Source organism: Rattus rattus, chromosome 2 (assembly GCF_011064425.1).
Source record: "Rattus rattus isolate New Zealand chromosome 2, Rrattus_CSIRO_v1, whole genome shotgun sequence".
NCBI lineage: Eukaryota > Metazoa > Chordata > Mammalia > Rodentia > Muridae > Rattus > Rattus rattus.
The window spans coordinates 89,376,059-89,398,189 of record NC_046155.1 but is presented as its reverse complement, the minus strand read 5'-3'; the positions used below and the strand labels follow the sequence as shown (position 1 = coordinate 89,398,189).

Below are 22,131 nucleotides of genomic sequence, written 5' to 3'. Positions count from 1 at the left end.
CTTTCTAACCTTCTGTGTCATGACCTCTCCTAGAGACTCTATTAAAATTCATTTTATTTGATGTATATTGGTGTTTTGCCTGCATGTCTGTACATCATGTATATACCTGGTACCCTAAGGACTGAAGAGGATATCTAGAGTTAAAGACAGTTGTGAGCTGCTATGTGAGTGCTGGGAACTGAATCTGGGTCCTCTGGAAAAGCAGCCAGTGCTCTTCCAATGAGCCATCTCCAGCCCTGGGAACTCTTATTTTTATTCACTCCAGGTAGAGATGGCGGAGACAGACCAGAGAAAGGATTCCATCCAATTCCAGCTTGGTGAACCAGTGAGTTTATTGCACTTCTTTAATGAAGCATGATGACTCTTAGGCTGCTCGATCACCAAAAAGCCCACTCCAGTGTGGGTAGCAAGTTACAGGAGTCTCCCTTTTCAGCACCTGGTTACTACTGTGATATAACCTGAGCCTCTGAGTTGATAACATTCATGTGTTTGGAGATGGTTGTGGAATTTTTAAGAAATATATGTATGTCTTAATTAGAGTTTCCATTGCTATGAAAAGATACCATGACCATGACAACTCTTTATTTCAGAGGCTTAGTCCATTGTCATCGGTCATGTCCATGTCATGGTGGCATGCAGGCAGACAGATGCTGGAGAAGGAACTGAGAGTTCTATATCTGCATCTACAGGAAGCAGGGAGAGACAATGAGACTAGGACTGGCTTGAGCATTTGCAACCCACCCCCCAGTGACACACTTTCTTCAACAAAGTCACACCTCCTCCAACAAGTCCACACCTCCTAATAGTGCCTCCCTGCCTGCCCCTCCCTCTCCCTCTCCTTCTCCCTCTCCCCCTCCCTCCATCCCCCCCTCTGGTGTGTGTGCGCGCATGTGCACCGTGTGCATGCCTGATACCTATGGACCCTAGAAGAGAGTGGTTGTGAGCTATAGTGTGGGTGCTGAGAACCAAACTTAGATCCTCTGCAAGAGCCTCAAGTGCTCTGTACTTCACCTCAGACCTGTCTCCCCAGCCTCTCTTGTGAGTTCGATATAAGCCTTCTGTGCTGTTATATTTTCTTCTCTGTTATCGTTTGTTTGTTTGTTTCTGGCTTTGAAACAGTGTCACTTTATAGTCCAGATTGGCCTTGAATTCTCAACTGTTGTCCTGCTATAACCTCTTAAGTGCTAAATTAAAGACCTGAGCTATGTGTCTGGTTGCTCCTTATTGATTTTAGAGATAAAATCCTTATTGCTCCTTATTGATTTTAGAGACAGACCCTGGTTGCCAGGGTCTCTAGTAATTGTTTTAGGGGGTGTGAAGTGCCAAAGCTTCTAAAAGAAAAAGTAATTCAAGCTAGTGTGGAGGCACATGTCTTATAATTCTAGCACTTGGAAGACAAGTCTAGAAGAGTCAAAAGTTTGAGGCCTGCCCTAGGCAACATAGTGGGTTCAAAAGCACCTGGGCAACTTAGACCCTATCTCAGAATGAAGAGTAGCACAGAGGAGTAGGCATATAGCCACACTGGGACACTTACCTAGTGTCTATGAGTTCAGTCTCTAATACCAACAGAAGAGAAAAGAGTGTATTGTAGACAGCATCAGGCATGTTTAGAGTGGAAGAGCCGTAAAATGACTTAGTACCGAAATAGCAGCAGTTCTGGATGTGGGGGAGAGGTGTGGGTGTGGGTGGGCATGCTGGGACAATGTCTCTTCCATGGAGCCTTGTCTATCCTAAAATTCACTGTGTGGACTAGGCTGCCCTTCAACTCACAGGTATGTCAGCCTCTGCTTCCCAGGTGCTATAATTTAAACAGTAAGTCACCATGCCTGGCTTGAATTGATTATTAATGTAAATTATAGATGGCAAATTAATGTTACTTATCAAAAATACTGCATGAATATATAAGATACTTCAATTAGTGTCAGAAATAGAATTTTATTTAAAGAAAAAAAGGAATGTGTTGGTGATCTCTTTTTTTCTTGTTTTTTTTGTTTGTTTGTTTGTTTTGTTTTGTTTTTTCTGAGACAGGGTTTTTCTGTATAACCGTGGCTGCCCTGGAACTCACTTTGTAGACCAGGCTGACCTCAAACTCAGAGATCCACCTGGCTCTGCCTCCCAAGTGCAGGGATGAAAGGCAGTGTGCACCACCATTGCCTGTCTGATAATTTCTTGATCTTGACTATGCAAATTAAAACAGCCTTCTATTTAGTATGTACTTCACAAAATTGCAGACTATTATTTTTCCTAAATAATCAAGCATATGTTTATAGACAGATACATTTCCAAAGATCACAAGACAGCATATACAAGTACGAAGGATGAAAGTGTCATGTACTAATAAGGTTTTGGTGACTTACCATTTTAATGTTACCTATGGGGTAAGTTAGTTTACAAAGGATAGCTGTCATGTTATGTATTCTGAATCCATAGGAAATAGAGCTTCAAATAAGGGTTTATTATAGCCTTCTCTTCGAAACTTTTTCTTCTCTCTTTTAGAACTCCCTGATGTATGAGCTCTTCTCGGTGATGGTACATTCAGGGAGTGCTGCTGGGGGACACTATTATGCTTGCATAAAGTCTTTCAGCGACGATCAGTGGTACAGTTTCAATGACCAACATGTGAGCAGGGTAAGGCTCCTGAAGTGGAGAAGTTAACTCAGTAGTAGGGTGGTTTATTCAGAGCCCAGTGGTGTGTCTCGAGTTCCCATTGAACTGGTCTTTCATTGTTAGTTGTGTCCTTGTTCTTCTTTGTTAGAGCTTGTTACATGTTTCCAAAATAGGGGTACCTCTTTCCTCTGGTCCCCACCCTTCCTTATGAATTCCTTGTGATTGATGTGGGGCTAGGAATTTTGAGCTTTACTCACCAGAGAAGCCACTGATAAACTCTGAACTATCTGTGTGGTCAGAGTCTGAAAGGTTGGATTAGGGTTGGGCTTAGTGGTTCACCCCATAGTTTCTAGTACTGGCAAGGTTGAGGTAGAGGATTGTTCAAGCACAGCCAGGCTACATATTAAGAACTGTCTTGGGGGGGACTATTAGGTCCATATTTACATGATGACATTAATGGTTCTTACCAAAAAAAAGTAACATTACAACTTTCTAGATAACACAAGAAGACATTAAGAAGACACATGGTGGGTCTTCAGGAAGCAGAGGCTACTACTCCAGTGCTTTTGCAAGGTAAGCAATAGCATGAACTTCAGTGTTGATTCACTGGAGTAAGTTTAACTTCTCTGTGGGTCTTACTAGGAAAGCCTTAGCCAAGGGTCAGCAGACTACAAGCCACAGGCATCTGTCCATAAGTTTTTGGCTGATGCCCACTGTAACATAGCTTGAGTTGCAACACAGACCATCTGACCTACAAAGAATGAGGGTTTGGTGTGGTGTGGTGTGTGGTGTGCTATGGTTTGGTTGGTTTTTTTGAGGCAGGATTTCTCTATGTATCCTTGGCTATCCTGGAACTCGTAGACCAGGCTGGCCTTGAACTCACATAGATCTGCCTGCCTCTGCTTCCTGAGTGCTGGAATTAAAGGGGTGTGCCACCACCAATCAGCGAGACTAAGGGGTTTTTTTTTCTTGGTTCTTTCCAGCAAAGCAGTTTGCCCAGCCCTGACTTAGCTGCAGTAGGCATTGTGACACACAGCCTTCTTTACAACTTCATCATGTTACCAAAAGGAGTGTGTTAACCTTTTCATACATGTGCCATTGATGACAAAAAAGGATTTTCCTTTCCTTCTGGAATGTTTTAATGTGAATGTGTCTGTGAATAGTGGTATGATTATATTTCAAATAAAGATTTAGTGCTTATAAATGGAAGCTACTGTCTATTTTAAAGGACCTGCTAATCTTTGTTGTATTTCTCCTAGCTCAACAAATGCATATATGCTGATATACAGACTGAAGGATCCAACAAGAAATGCAAGTATGTTACTAGCCCATGGTGAAATTTCCTTTGCAGGTCTTGAAAATGTAGATAACTGCTTTTAGGTGATAGCAAAGTTAACACCTAAGAGTTAGTTTATGCTGGGAGAGTGAATTAAGACCACTGTTAAGAAGTAATACTAGGTGATAAAAACATTTTACAGAAATCTATAGATCTGGGCCTAGTGATGTGTGCTTATAATTCTAGTTACTTAGAAGGCTAGGTGAGGCAGGAGGGTTACAATCCTGAAGCCTACTGACAATTTAACAGGACCTTATCGCAAAAATAGTAATTTTAAAGGAGCTGAGGCCATAGGCCAGTGAGAGTTCTTAGTTAGCATTCATAAGTCCCAGAGTTCTGATAACCAGTACTATACACAGGTCGACATGCAGTCACACACAAGCATGCCCACCCACGGACAAAGGTGGTTAGAAAACTTTCTCTTCGTTAAACAGATTAGGTAGAACTTTAACTAAGCTTATACCCTGTGCGGCATCACAGTTCCCCAGTTGTGTGTTCTAGAGCAAATCACTTGACTTTTTCTGAGTCTTTGCAGATTTTGTAGACTGGAAACAATGACACCTTAGAGGGTTGTAATTCATGAGTGAAAGCACACTGTAGGGGCTTGCAGCATAGCTAGTATGCTTGTTTTAGTTTCACGTTTTTGGGTTCGGTTAGTAGCTACATAGTTTGAGAGAGAACTTCAGATGGCCTGAAGTACTGCAGAAATTGTTTAATAGAGTTACATATCTCTATTTAAAACTCAAACAAATTTTTGTGAGTCTAGTAAAAAAAAATTACTTTATATTTTATTAAGAAACCCAGGGTGGGCCTGGGCTTAACTGGTATAAGATGCTGTTGCCAAGTCCCATGCCTGATTTCTATGCCTAGAACCTTCAGTGCTGCCCACTGACCTCCCAAAAATAATCCTTAGTGTAAAGTGTGTGTGTCCTTTTCTCTATATTTTTGATTGTTATTAAAGTTTTTAGTCCTTGGGGAGGGAGGTTTTCTTGCTAATCCTTCCTGATTCACAGTGTTGCAGACATGTTAGAATGTGTATGTATGTATCTAGACACATACACAGATGAGTTTTCCCATATTTTTATAATTCAAAAAAGTAATCATTAACTTTAACCTCAGCATTTTTAGTTTTAGTAGCAGATGTGTTCATATATCTGTTTCAACTATTAGTTTTTGTTCTCACCAGTGTATATTTCAGGACCTGTAGTAGTTTGGCTTAGAGGCAAAGCCAGGATTGTAATCCATGTATCCTGTGAACCTTGCCCTAGACAGTGCAGGGCTTCAGCCCCTCTTGGCTAACTAACCCACTCAAGTTCTGTGGTAAACACCAGGGGGCACTGTGTTACCAGATTGGGAATGCTTTTTTAGCTAGTTGATAACAGGAATGTGTTCATACAGCATGAGGAAAAAAGGGAAAGTTTTGTTTTGTTTTAAAGACTAGAGCTGATTTCTGGAAACATTGCATTTTTCCTCTTTATGGATCCTATTGGTTGATGATACTGATAGTCATTGTTCTCCATAAAAATCAAGCGATCATTGACTTTATTCAAGTGTTCTGATTTCATATTGTTTCAAATATACTTTTAAGTCACATGAAACTGTGGAGTTACCAGTTTTGTGCCTCTGCCTTGTAGGGCTTCAGTGAGGAGAAAGGGAAGGTATTAATGCTATTAGAGTGTAGTGACAATTTCATGAGCAGCATTTACTCATTCGTACTACATTCTCTAGGCAGTACCTTTTGGCCCAGGTGTCTTTAATAAGCTTAAGGAGCTGAGTCTGAAGTAAAGTTGCCCGAGGCCAGAGTTCCTTGGTGATGGATGGCACAATTTGAAGTAAAACATGACTTTAAGTTTCCAAGGTTTCTTTAAATGTTGGCGTCTTGTTGGGTTCTAGAATTTGAGCTGTTTACTCCATCTGAATATGGTCTCATTATCCATAGCTCTTCATATTGCCCCCAAGATTGTCTCTGCTCTACCTTGAGAGGATAGAACATGTTTCCATGGAAGCACAGTAGAACAAAACGTGTACAGGAGATTGCCCTGAGTGACGACACTCTCTTATGTTCCTAGAATTTCTAGAAGTGGATGAGTACCCAGAACACATTAAGAACCTGGTGCAGAAGGAGAGAGAATTGGAAGAACAGGAAAAGAGGCAACGAGAAATTGAACGAAACACATGCAAGGTTTGATTCCCATGTCTTGAGGAGAGAAGTACTGGGAAACAGAAATGGAGGCCACACTTCAGTTACTGTCCTTTTGCCCTCATTGTTCTCTTGTAAACCTTACACAGGACTGTGGACATGTTCAGCAGTTAAAAGCACTGTCTGCTCTTCTAGAGAACCTGGGTTCAATTCCCAGAACCTACATGACAGCTCACAACCACCTGTAACTCCAGGTTCAAGGAATTGGACGTCCTTTCTGGCCTTCAAGGGTACTAGGCACACACAGCAGACATTCGCGCAAGCAAAACACCCATACACATTGAAACTTTTTAAGTATACTCAAAAAATAATATTCTTGGAGATAATTTCCCTTAGAGAGATAACCTTGTGAAATTCTTGCAGATTACTATAGAAATGTTGACTAGAAGCATATTAATCAGTGTTTTCCAAATTAGGGAAAAAACCAACCAGATTGTAAGTCAAGAAAATGCTTACATACAATTGTACAGTTGTTGAAAGTGATGTTTTGAGATTTTTTTTTAAGACATAAGACTTAATCGATTGGTTACAAATATAGAAGTAAGAAAGAATAGTCCCAACTATGTTTTTTTTTTAATTACATTGTTTTGACAATGAAGAAAAGTGGATTCAGCTGGGACCCTTGACCTAGTGAATTGATGGTGATATTTTCTGTTTTGTAGATAAAATTATTCTGTTTACATCCTGTGAAACAAGTAATGATGGAAAACAAGTTGGAGGTTCATAAGGACAAGACATTAAAGGAAGCAGTAGAAATGGCTTATAAGGTATGTTTAGTGGGTGGTTAGACTTTAATGTAAAGAGCACCAAAGCTTTATCGTTGAAATAGATGACTTAAGTACCTCGAATGTTAACCGTTAATCTTCCTCCATCCTCCAGCTGTGCTTTGGACTATACTCAGTAGATCGTGAAAGCTAGTCAGCTTCTGAGTCTTGGAGTTAGATTAGAAACACATTTATTTGTGCTTTCTGTTTATTTAGGAGGTGTCTATTGAGTGCCCTCTGTATGAGCCATTAGAGATAACAGAGGGAAGACAGGGTCTTGGCCTCATGGAATTTATAATCCATTAGGAAATTTCTTATGATGATTATTTTATTGTTTAAATGTCATAATGTAAATCAACAGTAAATTGAGATGATTTATCCTACAACTATAAACATGATAAGGACACAGTTTCATCATTGTATAGTTTATGTTGTTTAGGAATAGTGAAAAGTGGTAATTAAATATGTTTAAGCCAGGCATGGTTGCTCAAATGCTGTAATCTAGCATTTAAGAGGTGGAGGCATGAAGATCAAGTCTTCAAGGTCATCTTCTTTTGCATAGTGAATTCAGGTCTAGCCTGGGTTACACTTGCTTCTTTCTCAAAAAAACAAAAACACATGTTTTTATTTTGTGGGGGATTGTGTTTTGTTAGATGATGGATTTAGAAGAGGTGATTCCCTTGGATTGCTGTCGCCTGGTAAAATATGATGAGTTTCATGATTACCTGGAACGATCCTATGAGGGAGAAGAAGATACGCCAATGGGGCTGCTTCTAGGAGGAGTCAAGTCAACGTACATGTTTGATCTGCTGTTGGAGACAAGAAAGCCTGATCAAATTTTTCAGTCTTATAAACCTGGAGGTAAGTAAGAAATTTTATGCTCAAGTTATAATGGATTTTAAATTATTGCGATCAAATAGAAGCAAATGATTTAAATTTTTTATATGTTCTTAAATATAATTTTGACAGGTTGAGAAGTAGTCAGCAATGAATTTGAAGTTAAGTTCCAGCTTTTTTTCCCATTCCCCAAGGTCCAGCTTTTGCTGGGCTTGTTGGCACATGCTGTGATTCCAGGAGTGGGGAGGCTGGGATGGGCACATCATAAGTTCAAAATTTTTAAGACCTCTATACACAAAATTTAAATAGTGAACAACAGCAGCAAGGAAAGACCTCTCAGGGTTTGAGTAGGGCTCCCTTCTTTAACGTGGAGCATCTGTCGGATGATGTGAAATGCCTTCGTTATGAGCTCAGCTCAGATCCCAGGGGTATCTGCCGTCATCCTTTCTTCTCCTCCCCTCCCCCTTCTCTCTCCTATTCCTTATAGAAGCCATGCACTTTCTTGCTTTATACAGCTCTGCTGTCCAAAGTATATGAAGTATACTCATCTCCCAAGAAACCTGCCTGTCGTTTCTGAAACCTTGGTGGTGCTTGCATTAGCCAGACTCTGCACTTTGTATAGAGTCCCTGTAACAGATTTTTTTCCGAATGGGATATAAAAGGGATGCAATAATTAAAGAATTACATGAATCAGTAATAAAAGCAATTTCTAAAACATGACGAGGCCATCAAGATGACTCATAGAGGGAGGGAGCCAACTCCCACAAGTATATATACATTCTCTCTCTCTCTCTCTCTCTCTCTCTCTCTCTCTCTCTCTCTCTCTCTCTCTCTCTCTCTCTCTCGTGTGTGTGTGTTATAACCCCTCAATGCAAAATAAATAAATATAAAAAAGGTTTTAGACAGACTTTAAATACTATGATGTATATTAAGGAGTCATTTCTATTATTCATTAATCATCAAGATCTTAGACTATTTTGTCATTTAAGTGAGCGGCATCAGGGGAAAATTGAGAATTGACAGTAACATAACCGCTAAATGGAATGCTAGGTGCTGTTTCTTTTTTAAGTGACTAAAATTTAGTTATAAATATGATGTAAAAATGAAAGACAAATAAACCACACTGGTTTGGGCATAGAATTTTCCATGGAATTTGAAGTATTTTTTTAAGAAGAGCAGTAAATTTTACATTTGATCCTAAGCAGAAAACCAAGAAATACCTGAATTGTATTTTTTATATGTGTAATATAAAAGAATGCAGAGGTCAAAAATAATGCTTTTTAATGAAATTAGATGGAAGTAATGTAAACCTAATATATTGGATAATGAGAACATACTGTCTTTGCCATCTATTAGAAACACATTTAGAATGCACTAACATAAAATACAGTTTTAAAAAATTAACCTCCAGTTATATTTTTATGTTTTTAATGCAATAGAAGTGATGGTGAAAGTTCATGTTGTCGATCTGAAGGCAGAGACTGTCGCTGCTCCTGTAACAGTGCGTGCTTATTTAAATCAGACAGTTTCGGAGTTCAAACAACTGATCTCAAAGGTAAGCAGTAAGATTAGACCATGAATCTATCTGAGTTCTTGCTGTGTGCATGGATCACTATGGTAGTTGCAAGTTGTAAGTTCCCCCTTAAAGGGGCAATATTTATAGGCAGAACACAACTGAACTCGAAAGGGACACTTGAGGTAGAAAAAAACAGACTGAGTAGCTTTGGGGTATGGGCAATAGCATTAACTCGGACTATAGTTCTTGTGAAGCACACACTAGGGGTATGAATTCAGTTTGTTTCACAGAAGGGCTTTGAACACTAATGGGGCTCTCACTGGTGCAGCAGTAAATAGATCCTATGTTTTTTATATAAATGTTGTAGCGGTATATCAGATGTGTGCCACAGAATTAGTAAGTCCAGTGACATGAGACTGGTGTTCAAGGTGCATGGGAGTCTAGTTTGGGGTGGTTCTGAGAAAGCTGCTTAAATTATTCAGGTAAAGGCATATGGCCAAGAAGCAGATACCACCAGGCTGTGGTTACTGCGTTTCAAAGGAAGACAGAAGTACAGTGAGTTGTTTGTGTTTATTTTATTTTGTAGGCAGGATCTTACTGTATACTGCTGGCTGGCCTCAAACTGATTATTTAGACCAGGCTCGTCTTGAACTCAGTAGATATTTATATCTGCCTACATCTACCTCCCGAGTGTTGGGATGAAAGGTGTGCACCACCACACCCCATCCTAAAAATTTTTTTATTGCATTTATTTATTTCGTGGTATGTGTGCTTACACACTGGCTTAGTGACATGTTAATTGCAACATGAGGTAGCAAAGCAGACTTAACAGGAAGAAGGTGATGGATTAAAAGTAGCTCAGAGAATAGGCCAGTTCTGAATGTTTGAGTTGGAATGAGATGATCAAAACATTGGGTCTCTTTGGACTAGTGGACTACACCATGGGATTTTAATTCCTGTGGAACAGGGGTGTCGTGACCATCAGTAAGTGTTCTGGTTGTGAGAGATCTTGTGAGGTCTGTCAGGTTTGATAGCCGTTACTGTGTTTAAGCAGCAAGCTAAAATACTTCTATCACTGTTGCCAGTTACAACATCATAGTGTGCTATAGTACCTGATGGCTAACTTGTGCACACATGCATAGTAGGTGATTATATGGCTCTATACATTTAAAATAAGTGCCACATGCAAACGTTCAGTCCAATGCAAAATATAAGCATTGAGATTGGATTAAAAAAATTAAAAAGAAGACAAGACAGCATAGTAGCCCACTGTGATGAAGCTAATAACCCTCATTGGGGAAATGTTTAAAGAACAAGTGCAGTCACAGAGTTTTGTCAAAAGCAAAAGCCTTGAAAGTTAGAAAGTGTTACTTTGTCCCAGTTTATAACATACGTAATATGAAGATGACTAAGAGTTTTTCCTTTGAGTAACCAAAAATTGTTAAATCTCTACTTAAAATTATTTTTCTCTGACAATTCTTCTGAGGGCTCAGGGTGGGTATTGGGATTGGCACATAGGGTCCTGCTGTCCTCAGCTTTAGGAACTTCACACGTCTTCTCTTCTGAAGTGTCTACGTCCAGGTGGAATTCTGTTGGGAAGCACACTGTATACTGACACTCTCGTTGCAGGCCACACACTTACCTGCAGAACCCATGAGGATCGTGCTGGAGCGCTGCTACAATGACCTGCGCCTTCTCAGCATGCCCAGCAAGACCCTGAAGGCTGAGGGCTTCTTTAGAAGTAACAAGGCATGTCTTTATCTTCTCATTGAGTCTTGTATGCAGGCAGGCGGGCGGGCACAAGTTGGGTAAAGCCGAATATTTACTGTAAGCTTAGTTGCAGCAATACTGTCCCTCTCTGCCTGGAGCCCAAATTTCCATCGTTTGCCATCCAGTCGGGCTTCTTTCTATGCCTGACTCTGCCTCAATGCTGCTCCTTTTACCTCTGCCCAGGAGCACTTTTTCCTGTTTCCCACACACTTTACTTGTCAAACTCTGGTTTGACCCACCTTTCTGAGCCTTCGTGATTGAGTCTCCTCAGTGACTGTCTCCCTCATTTCCATCTTTGAGTTCCCTGTTAGGACAGTCCTTCACACCAAGTCAAAGGTGTACTTATGAGACTCCCCACCCTTGGCCCCTTTGCCTGCTCTGTGTGCCATCACTACCGTGGCTTGCTTCATGGTGTGGTTCATCCAGACTTTTTCTCCTTGGCTATCTTCTATTATCACACTTTCCATTCATTCATTTTGGTGCATCTGTACTTAATACATGTAATTTAATATCATTTTATTAATTCTGTATTTTCTTGGTGTATGTGTGTGTGTGTGTGTGTGTGTGTGCGTGTGTGTGTGTGTGTGTGTTATTAAAATGCAATCTGTGTACTGGCAAGAGCACTCATCAGATAAGAAATGCTGTGACCAAGCCAGACAACCTAAATTTGATCCCATGGACATAGATAGCAGAGAGAGAATTGACTACCTCAAGTTTTTTCTGAACTCTGTATGTGTACTGCACACCCATACACATATACACACATTTGCACAGTAAAATGTTTAAACCATGATAATGATAATTTGGGTAAAGAGCGCCAGAACAATCCTTTCCCCAACTGTTTTCTATAAATGGTTAACTAATAACATGAATCTGTAATATTTATTAAATGGTAATAGGTTTTTATGCAAAACCCAACATACTGTGAATTGTTGTCCGATCTGTGGTTAAGCCTTGCTTTGCTTTGCTTTGCTTTGCTTTGCTTTGCTTTGCTTTGCTTTGCTTTGCTTTGCTTTGCTTTGCTTTGCTTTGCTTTGCTTTGCTTTGCTTTGTTTGTTTTTTGGAGACAGTGTCTTGTGTTTGCCCTTCCCTGGCCTTGAACTCATTACGTAGTACAGGCTAGCTTATGACAGTTATCCTGCCTCTATTTTCCAACTACTGAGATTGGGAGTGTATTACCATGTCTGGTCAAATGTATGGATAATGTCAGAGATCTTATGACATACAGTATGCTGTCTTTTATTGGTAAGATGTGCTTATGAAGAATAAGAATGCTACTAACATAGTATGGAGTGTAACCCTCTCATTTACTGTTTAGGTATTTGTTGAAAGCTCTGAGACAGTAGATCACCAGGCAGCCTTCACAGACTCCCACTTGTGGAAACTCCTGGATCGACATGCAAATACAATCCGGTTATTTGTTTTGCTGCCTGAACAATCTCCAGGATCTTATTCGAAAAGGACAGCATACCAGAAAGCTGGAGGGGATTCTGGTAATGTGGACGATGACTGTGAAAGAGCCAAGGGACCTGCAGGAAGTTTAAAGTCTGTGGACGCCATTCTAGAAGAGAGCACTGAAAAACTCAAAAGCCTGTCACTGCAGCAGCAGCAGGATGGGGACAACGGAGACAGCAGCAAAAGCACTGAGACAAGTGACTTTGAGAATATTGAATCCCCTCTCAATGAGAGGGGCTCTTCCACCTCTGTGGATAATCGAGAACTTGAACAACACATTCAGACTTCTGACCCAGAAAACTTTCAGTCTGAAGAACGCTCAGACTCAGATGTGAATAATGACCGGAGTACAAGTTCGGTAGACAGCGATATTCTTAGCTCTAGTCACAGCAGCGACACTTTGTGCAATGCAGACAGCGCTCAGATTCCTTTGGCCAATGGACTCGATTCTCACAGTATCACAAGTAGTAGAAGAACTAAGGCAAACGAAGGGAAAAAGGAGACATGGGACACAGCTGAAGAAGACTCTGGGACTGACAGTGAATATGACGAGAGTGGCAAGAGCAGGGGGGAGATGCAGTACATGTACTTCAGAGCTGACCCCTATACTGCGGACGAAGGCTCTGGGGAAGGACACAAATGTATGTACTCGTGAGAAAGGCTCTCTGAAACAGTGTTTCTCACTTCAGCATTGATTAGCAACCCAGTGCTTAGCTCTAAGCCCGCCTGACATGGACTGTAAGATGATTGAGTTTTCATTCATTTGCAGTTCAGTACTTTAGGCAGTCATTGCGTCAAGTTAAGTGGAAGAGAATCCAGTAGTAGGGAAGAATGCCAAGGAATACTTTTAACGTAACACGTACTCTCCATGCTAAAGAAGCCAAATACTTTAAAGATTTTATTTCTGTTTAAGAAGTTTATATATCCATATTATTGTGTATTGGTTAAATCCACCCCCTATTCCCTTCCTCCAATTCATTCCCTATCCCCCCACCATCACCACCAATTTTCCCTACCAACTTCATGTGCTATGTTAAACCCATTGAGTTCACATGGTGCTGTCTATATGTGCGTGGCTATAGGGCCATCTGCTGGAGCATGAGTAGCCTCGCCTCTCAGGGACTACATCTCTTAAGAAAACTTGATTCTTCATTCTCCAGCAGATATCAGTTGCCAGCAGCTCCTCAACTGGGGTTGGGACTGTGAACCCTGCCCATCTGTGCTGGGATTTTGGCTGTGTACAGGTCTTATACAGGTCTTGTGCATGCAGTCACAACCATGTGTGCAATGGCCTCGTCACATCTAGCAAATACTGTTTTTATGTATTACTACAAACATCTACTGCCTCTGGCTCTTAAAATTTTAGTATCTCCTCTTCTGCAGTGTTCCTGAGCCTTGGAGAGAGTACTCCATAGTCCTTCATTCTCACACAATGACCACTTGTGGTTCTTCATTAATCGCCATCTATTGCAAAAAAGAATCTGCTCTGATGAAGGTCGAGAGATGTTACTACTCCATGAGTATAAAGTTCTAAGTACATAGGGAAGTTTATATCCATTTAGTACAGTGATAGTCCCTTAGGGCCTGTGACCTAGTCAGCAACTGGGCTTTGCCCCACTTAATGGTCCCAAATGTGAGTTCTGTCACGTGGAGCAGTCCTTAGTCTAATCAGAAAGTAGTTATTCCCATTAATATGCGCTGCTGTAGTACCTGGGCAAAACTTGCTGGGCCTGTCCTTCTTGTAGCTCACCAGGTTTGCCAGGTGGGTAAGACAACTGATTATTTTTCTCCCCAGTAGCATGCATAAAACCTTCCAGCCTTTTGAAAGTTAGCCAACAGAGAAGAAACTTCCAGATAGGTACTAGCTTGATTTCTCCATGTCCTATAACTCAAATATGTGCTATATTTAGCAATAGGGTCTTAGTATCAAGTTATAAAAGGTAACCAAGAGCAGTGGCAGTAGGCTGTATTGTTTGAATATATCTCTTTTCTGTGTCCTAAAGCAAACTTTCCCACATCCTTTAAATATCCATATGCAAGGCAAAAGAAAGGTTTGAGGGTGAGGGTTCATTTGTTACCTTGGTCTTTTTTTTTTTTTCTGATGGGAGTGGAACTCAGTGCTTTACCATCAAGCCGTATTCCAACCCTTTTACTTTGCTAATTTAATTTTGCTAATTTGTTAGTAGGCAAGAGACAAACTACATTTCTGAATGTTACAGATCTCCAAAAAAAAAAAAAAAGGAAGGAAGGAAGAGATCTGTAACTGGGACATTGTTGCACAAGCCTTTAATCCCAGAACTCAGGAGACTGAGGAGGTAGGATCTCTTGTGAGCTGGAAGCCAGCCAGTCTGTTCTACAGCGCAAGTTCAGGACAGCCAGGGTGTTACACAGAGAAACCCTATCTCAAAAAACCGAAAAAGAGAGAGAGATTTGTCAGTATAAGCATTTGAGGTAGGCAGTAACAATAGAGATGCCCACAATGTAGAACTGTATGAGATGTAAAAAGAACTTTTGGGAAGGACTTTTGCACAACCACTGGCTAAAGCTACCTAGACAGTTAACAAGAAAGCTCGAGTCAAGACACACTTCTTTCCCTAGATATGAATAGGAAGTAGCTGAAAGTGAAATGCTTATCAGCATTACTCTTTAACAAATCGTGTATTAGTCTAGCTTGGTGGCAGAGGCAGGAAGATCTCTAGGAGTTATAGGCCATCCTAAGCTACATGGTGAGACTGTGGAAAAAAAAACACACACACAAACAAAGCATATATTAATACCCCCTTATGGTTTTAGTTTTCAAAATCTTATATCTCCAAGTGTCTCCAAATTACTAAAGCAAATCCTAGTGTCCTCCATTGGACAGAGTAGAAAGCTGAAGCTCACAGAGGATGGAGGTCTGGCAGAAGAGCATACATAGAAAACATCTGTACAGTGAGCAGCAGGATTGCCACAAAGAAAAAGGCTTCTCTTTTTTTTTAAGATTTTTTTTTTTTTTTGCTTTTGTTGGGGGAGGATAGATATATATAGATATTTGTATATGTGTGGGGTGTCTGAGGAGTCCAGAAGTGGAAATCAGATCCCCTGAAACTGGAATTACAGGTGGTTGCAAGCTGCCTTACATGGCAACTGGGCCTCTGCAGTAGCAGCAGGCCTCGTTAACTGCTGAGCCAGCTTCCCAGTCCCTATAAGGCTTCTTTTTGAATGTGCATGGTTCCTTTATCTTTGGAAAAGAACCCCTGGATGTCAGGCCCTGTACAGCTATTAGAATTAGAATGAGGAGAGACACCCTGTCAGTGAAGTGCTTGCCTTGCAGACGTGAAGACCTGAGTTCAGTACCGAAAGCCTATGTAAGGACAAACAAAGAGGTATCTACTTGCACTTATAGTCCCAGCTTTAGGAAGGCTGAGACAGGCAAATCCCTAGGACTCTTGGAACAGACAGACAGACTACTTCACTAGCTCCAGACCAATGAGAAGTTCTGACTCAAAAACAAAAGAGCAGGCTCCAAAGGCATAGTACTCTCTGGCCTTCACAAGCACTAGCACACACGATCGTGCAGACTTGCACACATGTGTGCGCACATACACAAAGAGGAGATTTGGCCCAGTGAGATAGCCCATCAGCCAAACATGATTCCTGCTGAGCCCTGATGACCTGAGTTTGATCCCCAGGGCCCACATGGCGAACGGAAAGAACCAACTCGTACAGGTTGCCCTCTGACCTCCACATACACTCTATGTCCCCTTATACATAGAGAGAGAAGTCAGTACATGGGAAAGTGATTTCTGAAAAGAAAGAAAAGACAGTCTCAAGATGAAAAGTCTTGTTTTTTAAATGAAAATAATGAGTAATAGAAGTGCATAGATTTTTAACTAATGAGCTATAACTAACACCAGAATCCTTTAACATCCATATTATTTGTCTTATAGAAACTCAAGTGTAAAAATGTAGACTACTAGACAGAATGGTGACAGAAGGGTGTTGTACTAGTGCTTAAGTATCCATCCAGGGGCCCCTCAAGAGGTGCATTAGCTTGCATGAGTGAATTCATACAGTCCTCTCAGCAGCTGTGTGAAACCTGTTTCCTCTGGTGAAATACCTAGTTCAAATAGGTTCGATTGTATGGTGTCATATTCCTACTAAGTTATACTCCTAGGATTCCACTCCGGTATTCTGATTGTAAGCCACCATCTACTTACCACTGTCAGTTTGGCCTACTCACAGTGATATATAGTGGTCAGGTCTAGCTCACCAAGAATTCCACATCCCAAGAATGTCCTGCGTAACATTGTCAGCTGATCTAGGGAATGACTGAACTACATTTAAGGTGCTGATCCTTAAGCCACCTTCAGGAATTACTTAAGGGAGTAATTATTTTAATTATCTCTCTGTTAAAAACAAAACAAAACCACCAAAACCGATGTCCTGGTGTAACTTTGCCCTGGTATGACATTGTTGCCGTCTGTAGAACTTAGATATGAACAAGGAAGTCAAATCAATTTAGTGCACATGCTTTGAAGTATTTTCCTATAATTTAGGTATCCTAAAAATACTTGAAGTTGTGTTGAGGAGACTGAATCTGTTTTTTTTCTTGTAAGCCTTCTTCGGTTTAATAAGCAGAAAGAAAGAGGTGTGTGTGACGCTCATCTCTGAAACAGTTTCATCACGACAGTGAGGGAGTCTTTGCTGAAACCGTAAGCGCAGAGACGTCAGGCTACAGAAAGGAGCCAGGTCACTGACACTAAGCTTGCAGACCACCTAGTGCTTAGCTCCAGACTAGATTGGATCAGTAACCAACAGCTGAGTCTCCTGGGAGCTAGAAAGGAACCAAATGGTATTCAAGTCTTTGTTGACTCCTAGGATCCTATGGGAGAACTGAGGCTCAGATTGGATCCTTTTATACAAGCCCTCAACCACTTTCCATTACACACCTCCTTCAGAATCTTCAGTGTCTTTGTGAACAGTGCAAATGTAAATTTGTTTCCCATGTGATTAACAATTGGGGACATCCCTTAACACCTAGAGTTCTAGGCAGTTGAAAAAATAAAACAAAACTGCGCTCAAATGTTGCATAGTAAAACCAAACTCATCACTGTCCACATTTTCTCCTAGTTTATACTCCTTACATTCGCTGATACCTGTTTTATGACCAGGAAAGTAGTCAATGAAGATTAATTTACCTGAAAAAAAATTCAGAATGTTTCATCCAGCCAGTTCCGCTGGCCTGATAATGTAAGCCAGTGTGTTTATGGCCCTTTGTAAAGTTGAAAGGAAGCCTACAAACCAGGGAGCCTTAGTGTTGTTGAAGGACAGCCTGTCAACAAGACTGCTTTTGGGTATGTTACCTTATTACAAGAGAAAAAGACAGAGAAGTTAGGCCTGCAACCACGTGTGCCAACCGTGAAGACCAGAATAGCTAGATGCATTCGTACAAGGCACAGAGGGCTGAAGGACACAGGTATCAGAAAGAAATATATGGTGGCACACACCTTTAATCTCAACATTGAACCAGAGCTATTGAATTCCAGGTCAGCCAGGGCTACATAACGTGTATCCAAAAGTTTACAAGAGATAATCCTATTAGAATGCCAAGAAAGTTTCAGTTTAAGCCTGGAAGAGGTGAGAACAATGCATTATTTACACACAGTCGTGCTGCAGCTCAACCACATTATAAATATGCACCTCAGTGTGCTAGTCCAAAGATTTTTTCCTAGTAGAAATCCCAGACTTATTCCAGACAATATTGCTAGCAGATTTTGACACAGCTGCTATAGATCTGACTATAGATCTGTGCTAAAAGCTTTCTAAATGTGTGAGCTCATTGAATTCACACAGCACTGTGCTACTGTGCTTTCATGCAAAATGGGGATAGAAGACAGTGGTTCCCTGCTGCCTGTGGCTAGTGAGCAGAGGGTCAGAACTGGTACTGTGTGAAAGTGGGGACGTTTGTGCTTTAAGAGTCACCCTAGAGCAGTAGTTCTCAACCTGTGGGGACAGTCAAATGAACCGTCACAAAAGTTGCCCAAGACCATCAGAAAATATAGATAATCTCCATTATGATCTGTAACAGCAGCAAAATGACAGTTATGAAGTAGCAATGTCATAATTTGATGGTTGAGGGTCACCACAACATGAGGAACTGTATCAAAGGGTCACAGCTTTGGGAATGTCGAGAACCACTACACTAGAAGTTTGCTAGATTATACCTGTCAAGTCCTCGGCTTGTACCTGGGTTGTTTATATTTTCTTTTGCTGTTTTATTCCGTGTTATTACCTAAAAATCTAGTCAAAAGAAGAGAGTCTTTTTCCTGTTGACAGTATAAGAAATGTGGTCTGTTTTACTTAACACTCAAGGGGCTGCTTTCACATTTTTGTTCCTGTTTTGTTTGGTTTTTATACTTAGGGTTGATGGTGCATGTTGATAAGAGAATCACCCTGGCAGCTTTCAAACAGCATTTAGAGCCCTTTGTTGGAGTCCTCTCCTCTCACTTCAAGGTTTTTCGAGTGTACACCAGCAATCAAGAGTTTGAGACCGTCCGGTTGAATGAGACCCTTTCATCATTTTCAGATGACAATAAGGTTGATTGCAATAACCCTTGTAGAATTGGTCCATCTAAGAATGGGTTTGAGAGCACCTTAGAGTCCTCTCAGTAACATGTAGGAAAGCCCCCAGGATGGGAGGCTGGCAGCTACTGGGTGTTTACATTGTCTTTTGCTTGTTCATCCAACAGGCATGGTTAAATGTGAACTGTGTGTCAGCTGTAGTTGTAGTGCTGTGGAGTCAGGGGTGAAGGCGCACCTGCTCTCCGGGAGCCCAGTAGATAGAGGATGGGGAAACAGCAGAGTGAGCCTAGGTTGCTCTGCTGAGGCAGTTCATCTCAAAGAATGTTATTGATTTATAGATCACAATCCGACTGGGGAGAGCACTGAAGAAGGGAGAGTACAGAGTTAAAGTGTGCCAGCTCTTAGTCAATGAGCAAGAGGTGAGTGACACAGAAGGGAACCAACACCACCTAAGGGTAGAGATGGCTTCTAGTCGTTTATCTCTTCTACGGTACTCACTTCTGCTAGGATAGTACAAAAGTAGCCTGTGTCTCAGTGTCTTAGGTAGGGCTTCTATTGTTGCAACAAACACCATGACCAAAAAGCAAGTTGGAGAGGAAAGGGTTTATTTGGCTTAATTACCCTTCCATATTGCTGTTCTTTATCAAAGGAAGTCAGGACAGGAACTCAAACGGTAGGAACCTGGAGGCAGGAGCTAATGCAGAAGCCATGGAGGAGTGCTACTTACTGGCTTGCAGCTAGATCTCATGGAGGCATTTCCTTGACTGAGGCTCCCTCTCTGATGACTCTAGCTTGTATAAAGTTGACACGAAACCAGCCAGTATACCCAATGAGGTCATATTTACAAAGCAGGCAACCGTGAATTAGCCCTGTGATGTGTTGTCACACTGCTGGAGTAAGGGTTTATCTGCATTGAAAAGGAAATGCATGGTTGCTTTCTGGGGAAGGATGGCACTGTACTAGAAGGCAGTAGTGGCTGGCCTATGTGAGTGCCTTCTGTGTCCAAGGTCATTATGGGTTTAGAGGCATCACTGGTGTGTTCTGTGACATCGCTTCCTGCAAAAACTCAGTTGAACCCCATCAGTTATCTCTCTGGTCTAAGTCCTGTTTAGTATTCCCAATCTGTAGATGAAGAGCCAGCACAGAGAAGTAAAGTAATCTGCTTAAGCTCACACAGTTCAAATGCTGGATAAAGGCTCTGAGCAGGCTTCTTTAGGAAGTAATCAGAATATTTCAGTTCATTTCATGCTTAAGAGTTGGACCCAAAGGATAAGAAATATTTCTGAGATACTCGTACATACTATATAGAGAGCTAGACAAATAGGAAAGCTCTGAACTTTTTATACACTGCCTTTATTAATTGAACAGTGTTTTATCAGTCACCTATTTTCACTCACATGCCTCCTCTGAGTCTTATTATACGTTGGGAGATTGAGTACATATTCTTTTATTGTAATCCATGGAACTGTGCCTTTTACTTTTAAAATAATCATAGTTGTATTATAAATACGAATGCATTATCCTAGTTAATCATCATGATAACTCTGAAAGGAGGCTATTGTCCCCAGTTTATAGATGAGGAAACTGAGGCTTAGGCCGTTAAGCAAGGCTGCTCACATCCACTGAGCTTATAAATTATGGGATTAATACTGGGAACAAGGAGACCGATTCTAAATCTCAGGCCCTTCCTTGTCATACTACCCAGCACAAATAATGCCTCTTCCTAACCCTTGCTTCACTGTGACACAAACTCTGATCATGTGTTTACATCCCTAGCCATGCAAGTTTCTGCTAGACGCCGTATTTGCTAAAGGCATGACTGTGCGGCAATCGAAAGAGGAGCTGATTCCTCAACTCAGGGAGCAGTGTGGCTTAGACCTCAGCATCGACAGGTAAGTGCGGCCCCAGTGCCAACCGCTCTCATGCTGCTATGCCTTTCTCCCACCGTGGAGCCAAGGGTTGGGGCATGAAGCAGCCATGCTAGACTTCTCCTTTCCCTAAGAATACAGAGTGTGATGTGCTAGAGGCTGGGTTTCTGCATCACTTCCCCTAAATCTTAATGAGTAATCATTATTTTTATACCTTGAACACAGTTGATTTTGGGTGTCAATTAATGTAACTTTTTTAGTTAAATACTTCAAATTATAGCAGTTTTCAGTGTATTGTTTTATCTTTAGGTTTCGTCTAAGGAAGAAAACATGGAAGAATCCTGGCACTGTTTTTTTGGATTATCATATTTATGAAGAAGATATTAATATTTCTAGCAACTGGGAAGTTTTCCTGGAAGTTCTTGATGGTATTGTCATTGTTTTATGGAAAAATATCAATTAGAAATACCATAGAAGCCTGATCCCAAGTTGAGTTGTGACAAGTGCCTTGTACAGTGCCACAGTGTGCTATCCTGGTCAGCCTCAGGCTGTGGCTCTGTGGACTGACATGATTCTTGCCCTGTCCCTCAGACTCTTCTTTCTTTCCTTGTCCCTAGCATAGCTGTTTGCATTATATTTAGAAGATACCTTCTGTCTTTTCCCTTCTGATATTTCTTCTTTTCTCTCATTTTCTCTTACACAAAAATTGTAATTTACAGGTTAGATTTTTTTTTTTTATTTTTCTGGAAATTCTTTTGGTGTTTTCTGAGACATTCTTGTTATTTTCTTTATAATCATCCCATATTTATGTTGAGAAGAATGTGCTGTTGAAAATGTGTCAAAGATGTTGAGAGGAGCTGAGTTAGTGACCATTGACACTTCACAGTGCTACCAGCAAGCAGGAGAGCTCAATGACAGAAGCTCAGTCTTCCCTGAGGTTAGAGGTCAAGGTGTTAGTGGATCTGTTTCCTTCCATCTTGGTCTTGTGGAGGAGGTGTATCTTCTGCTTGGCAATATCATACCCCAACTTCGTCTTCATCTCCACATTGTGGTCTCCATGTAGGCTTGTTTGTGCCCAAACTTGTCCACCTTTGTAAAGTACACTAGTCATCTTGAATTGAGGTCCACCCTAATGACCTTCTTTTAATTCAATTCCATAACTATAAGGTTCTAATCTGAGTTATTTGAAACTTGCACTCCATGTCTTTTAGAGC

At 41.0% G+C, this 22,131-nt stretch overlaps 1 protein-coding gene across 3 annotated transcripts in view; it reads left to right on the top strand.

Annotated features, from left to right (window-relative positions):
- Usp47 (ubiquitin specific peptidase 47) overlaps nucleotides 1-22,131 on the top strand; it is a 57,217-nt gene that overhangs the window by 30,226 nt on the left and 4,860 nt on the right. For 2 of the 3 annotated variants that reach the window (XM_032892896.1, XM_032892894.1), the window contains 13 exons: nucleotides 2,497-2,628; nucleotides 3,104-3,180; nucleotides 3,867-3,922; nucleotides 6,013-6,125; nucleotides 6,806-6,910; nucleotides 7,561-7,768; nucleotides 9,184-9,299; nucleotides 10,890-11,009; nucleotides 12,349-13,126; nucleotides 18,889-19,064; nucleotides 19,388-19,468; nucleotides 20,826-20,941; nucleotides 21,227-21,345. In XM_032892896.1, coding sequence (XP_032748787.1) covers nucleotides 2,497-2,628; nucleotides 3,104-3,180; nucleotides 3,867-3,922; nucleotides 6,013-6,125; nucleotides 6,806-6,910; nucleotides 7,561-7,768; nucleotides 9,184-9,299; nucleotides 10,890-11,009; nucleotides 12,349-13,126; nucleotides 18,889-19,064; nucleotides 19,388-19,468; nucleotides 20,826-20,941; nucleotides 21,227-21,345 — 2,197 coding nt within the window. Of the gene's footprint in view, nucleotides 1-265; nucleotides 326-2,496; nucleotides 2,629-3,103; nucleotides 3,181-3,866; nucleotides 3,923-6,012; nucleotides 6,126-6,805; nucleotides 6,911-7,560; nucleotides 7,769-9,183; nucleotides 9,300-10,889; nucleotides 11,010-12,348; nucleotides 13,127-18,888; nucleotides 19,065-19,387; nucleotides 19,469-20,825; nucleotides 20,942-21,226; nucleotides 21,346-22,131 lie in introns of all 3 variants that reach the window. The other variant, XM_032892897.1, reaches the window with a different exon arrangement.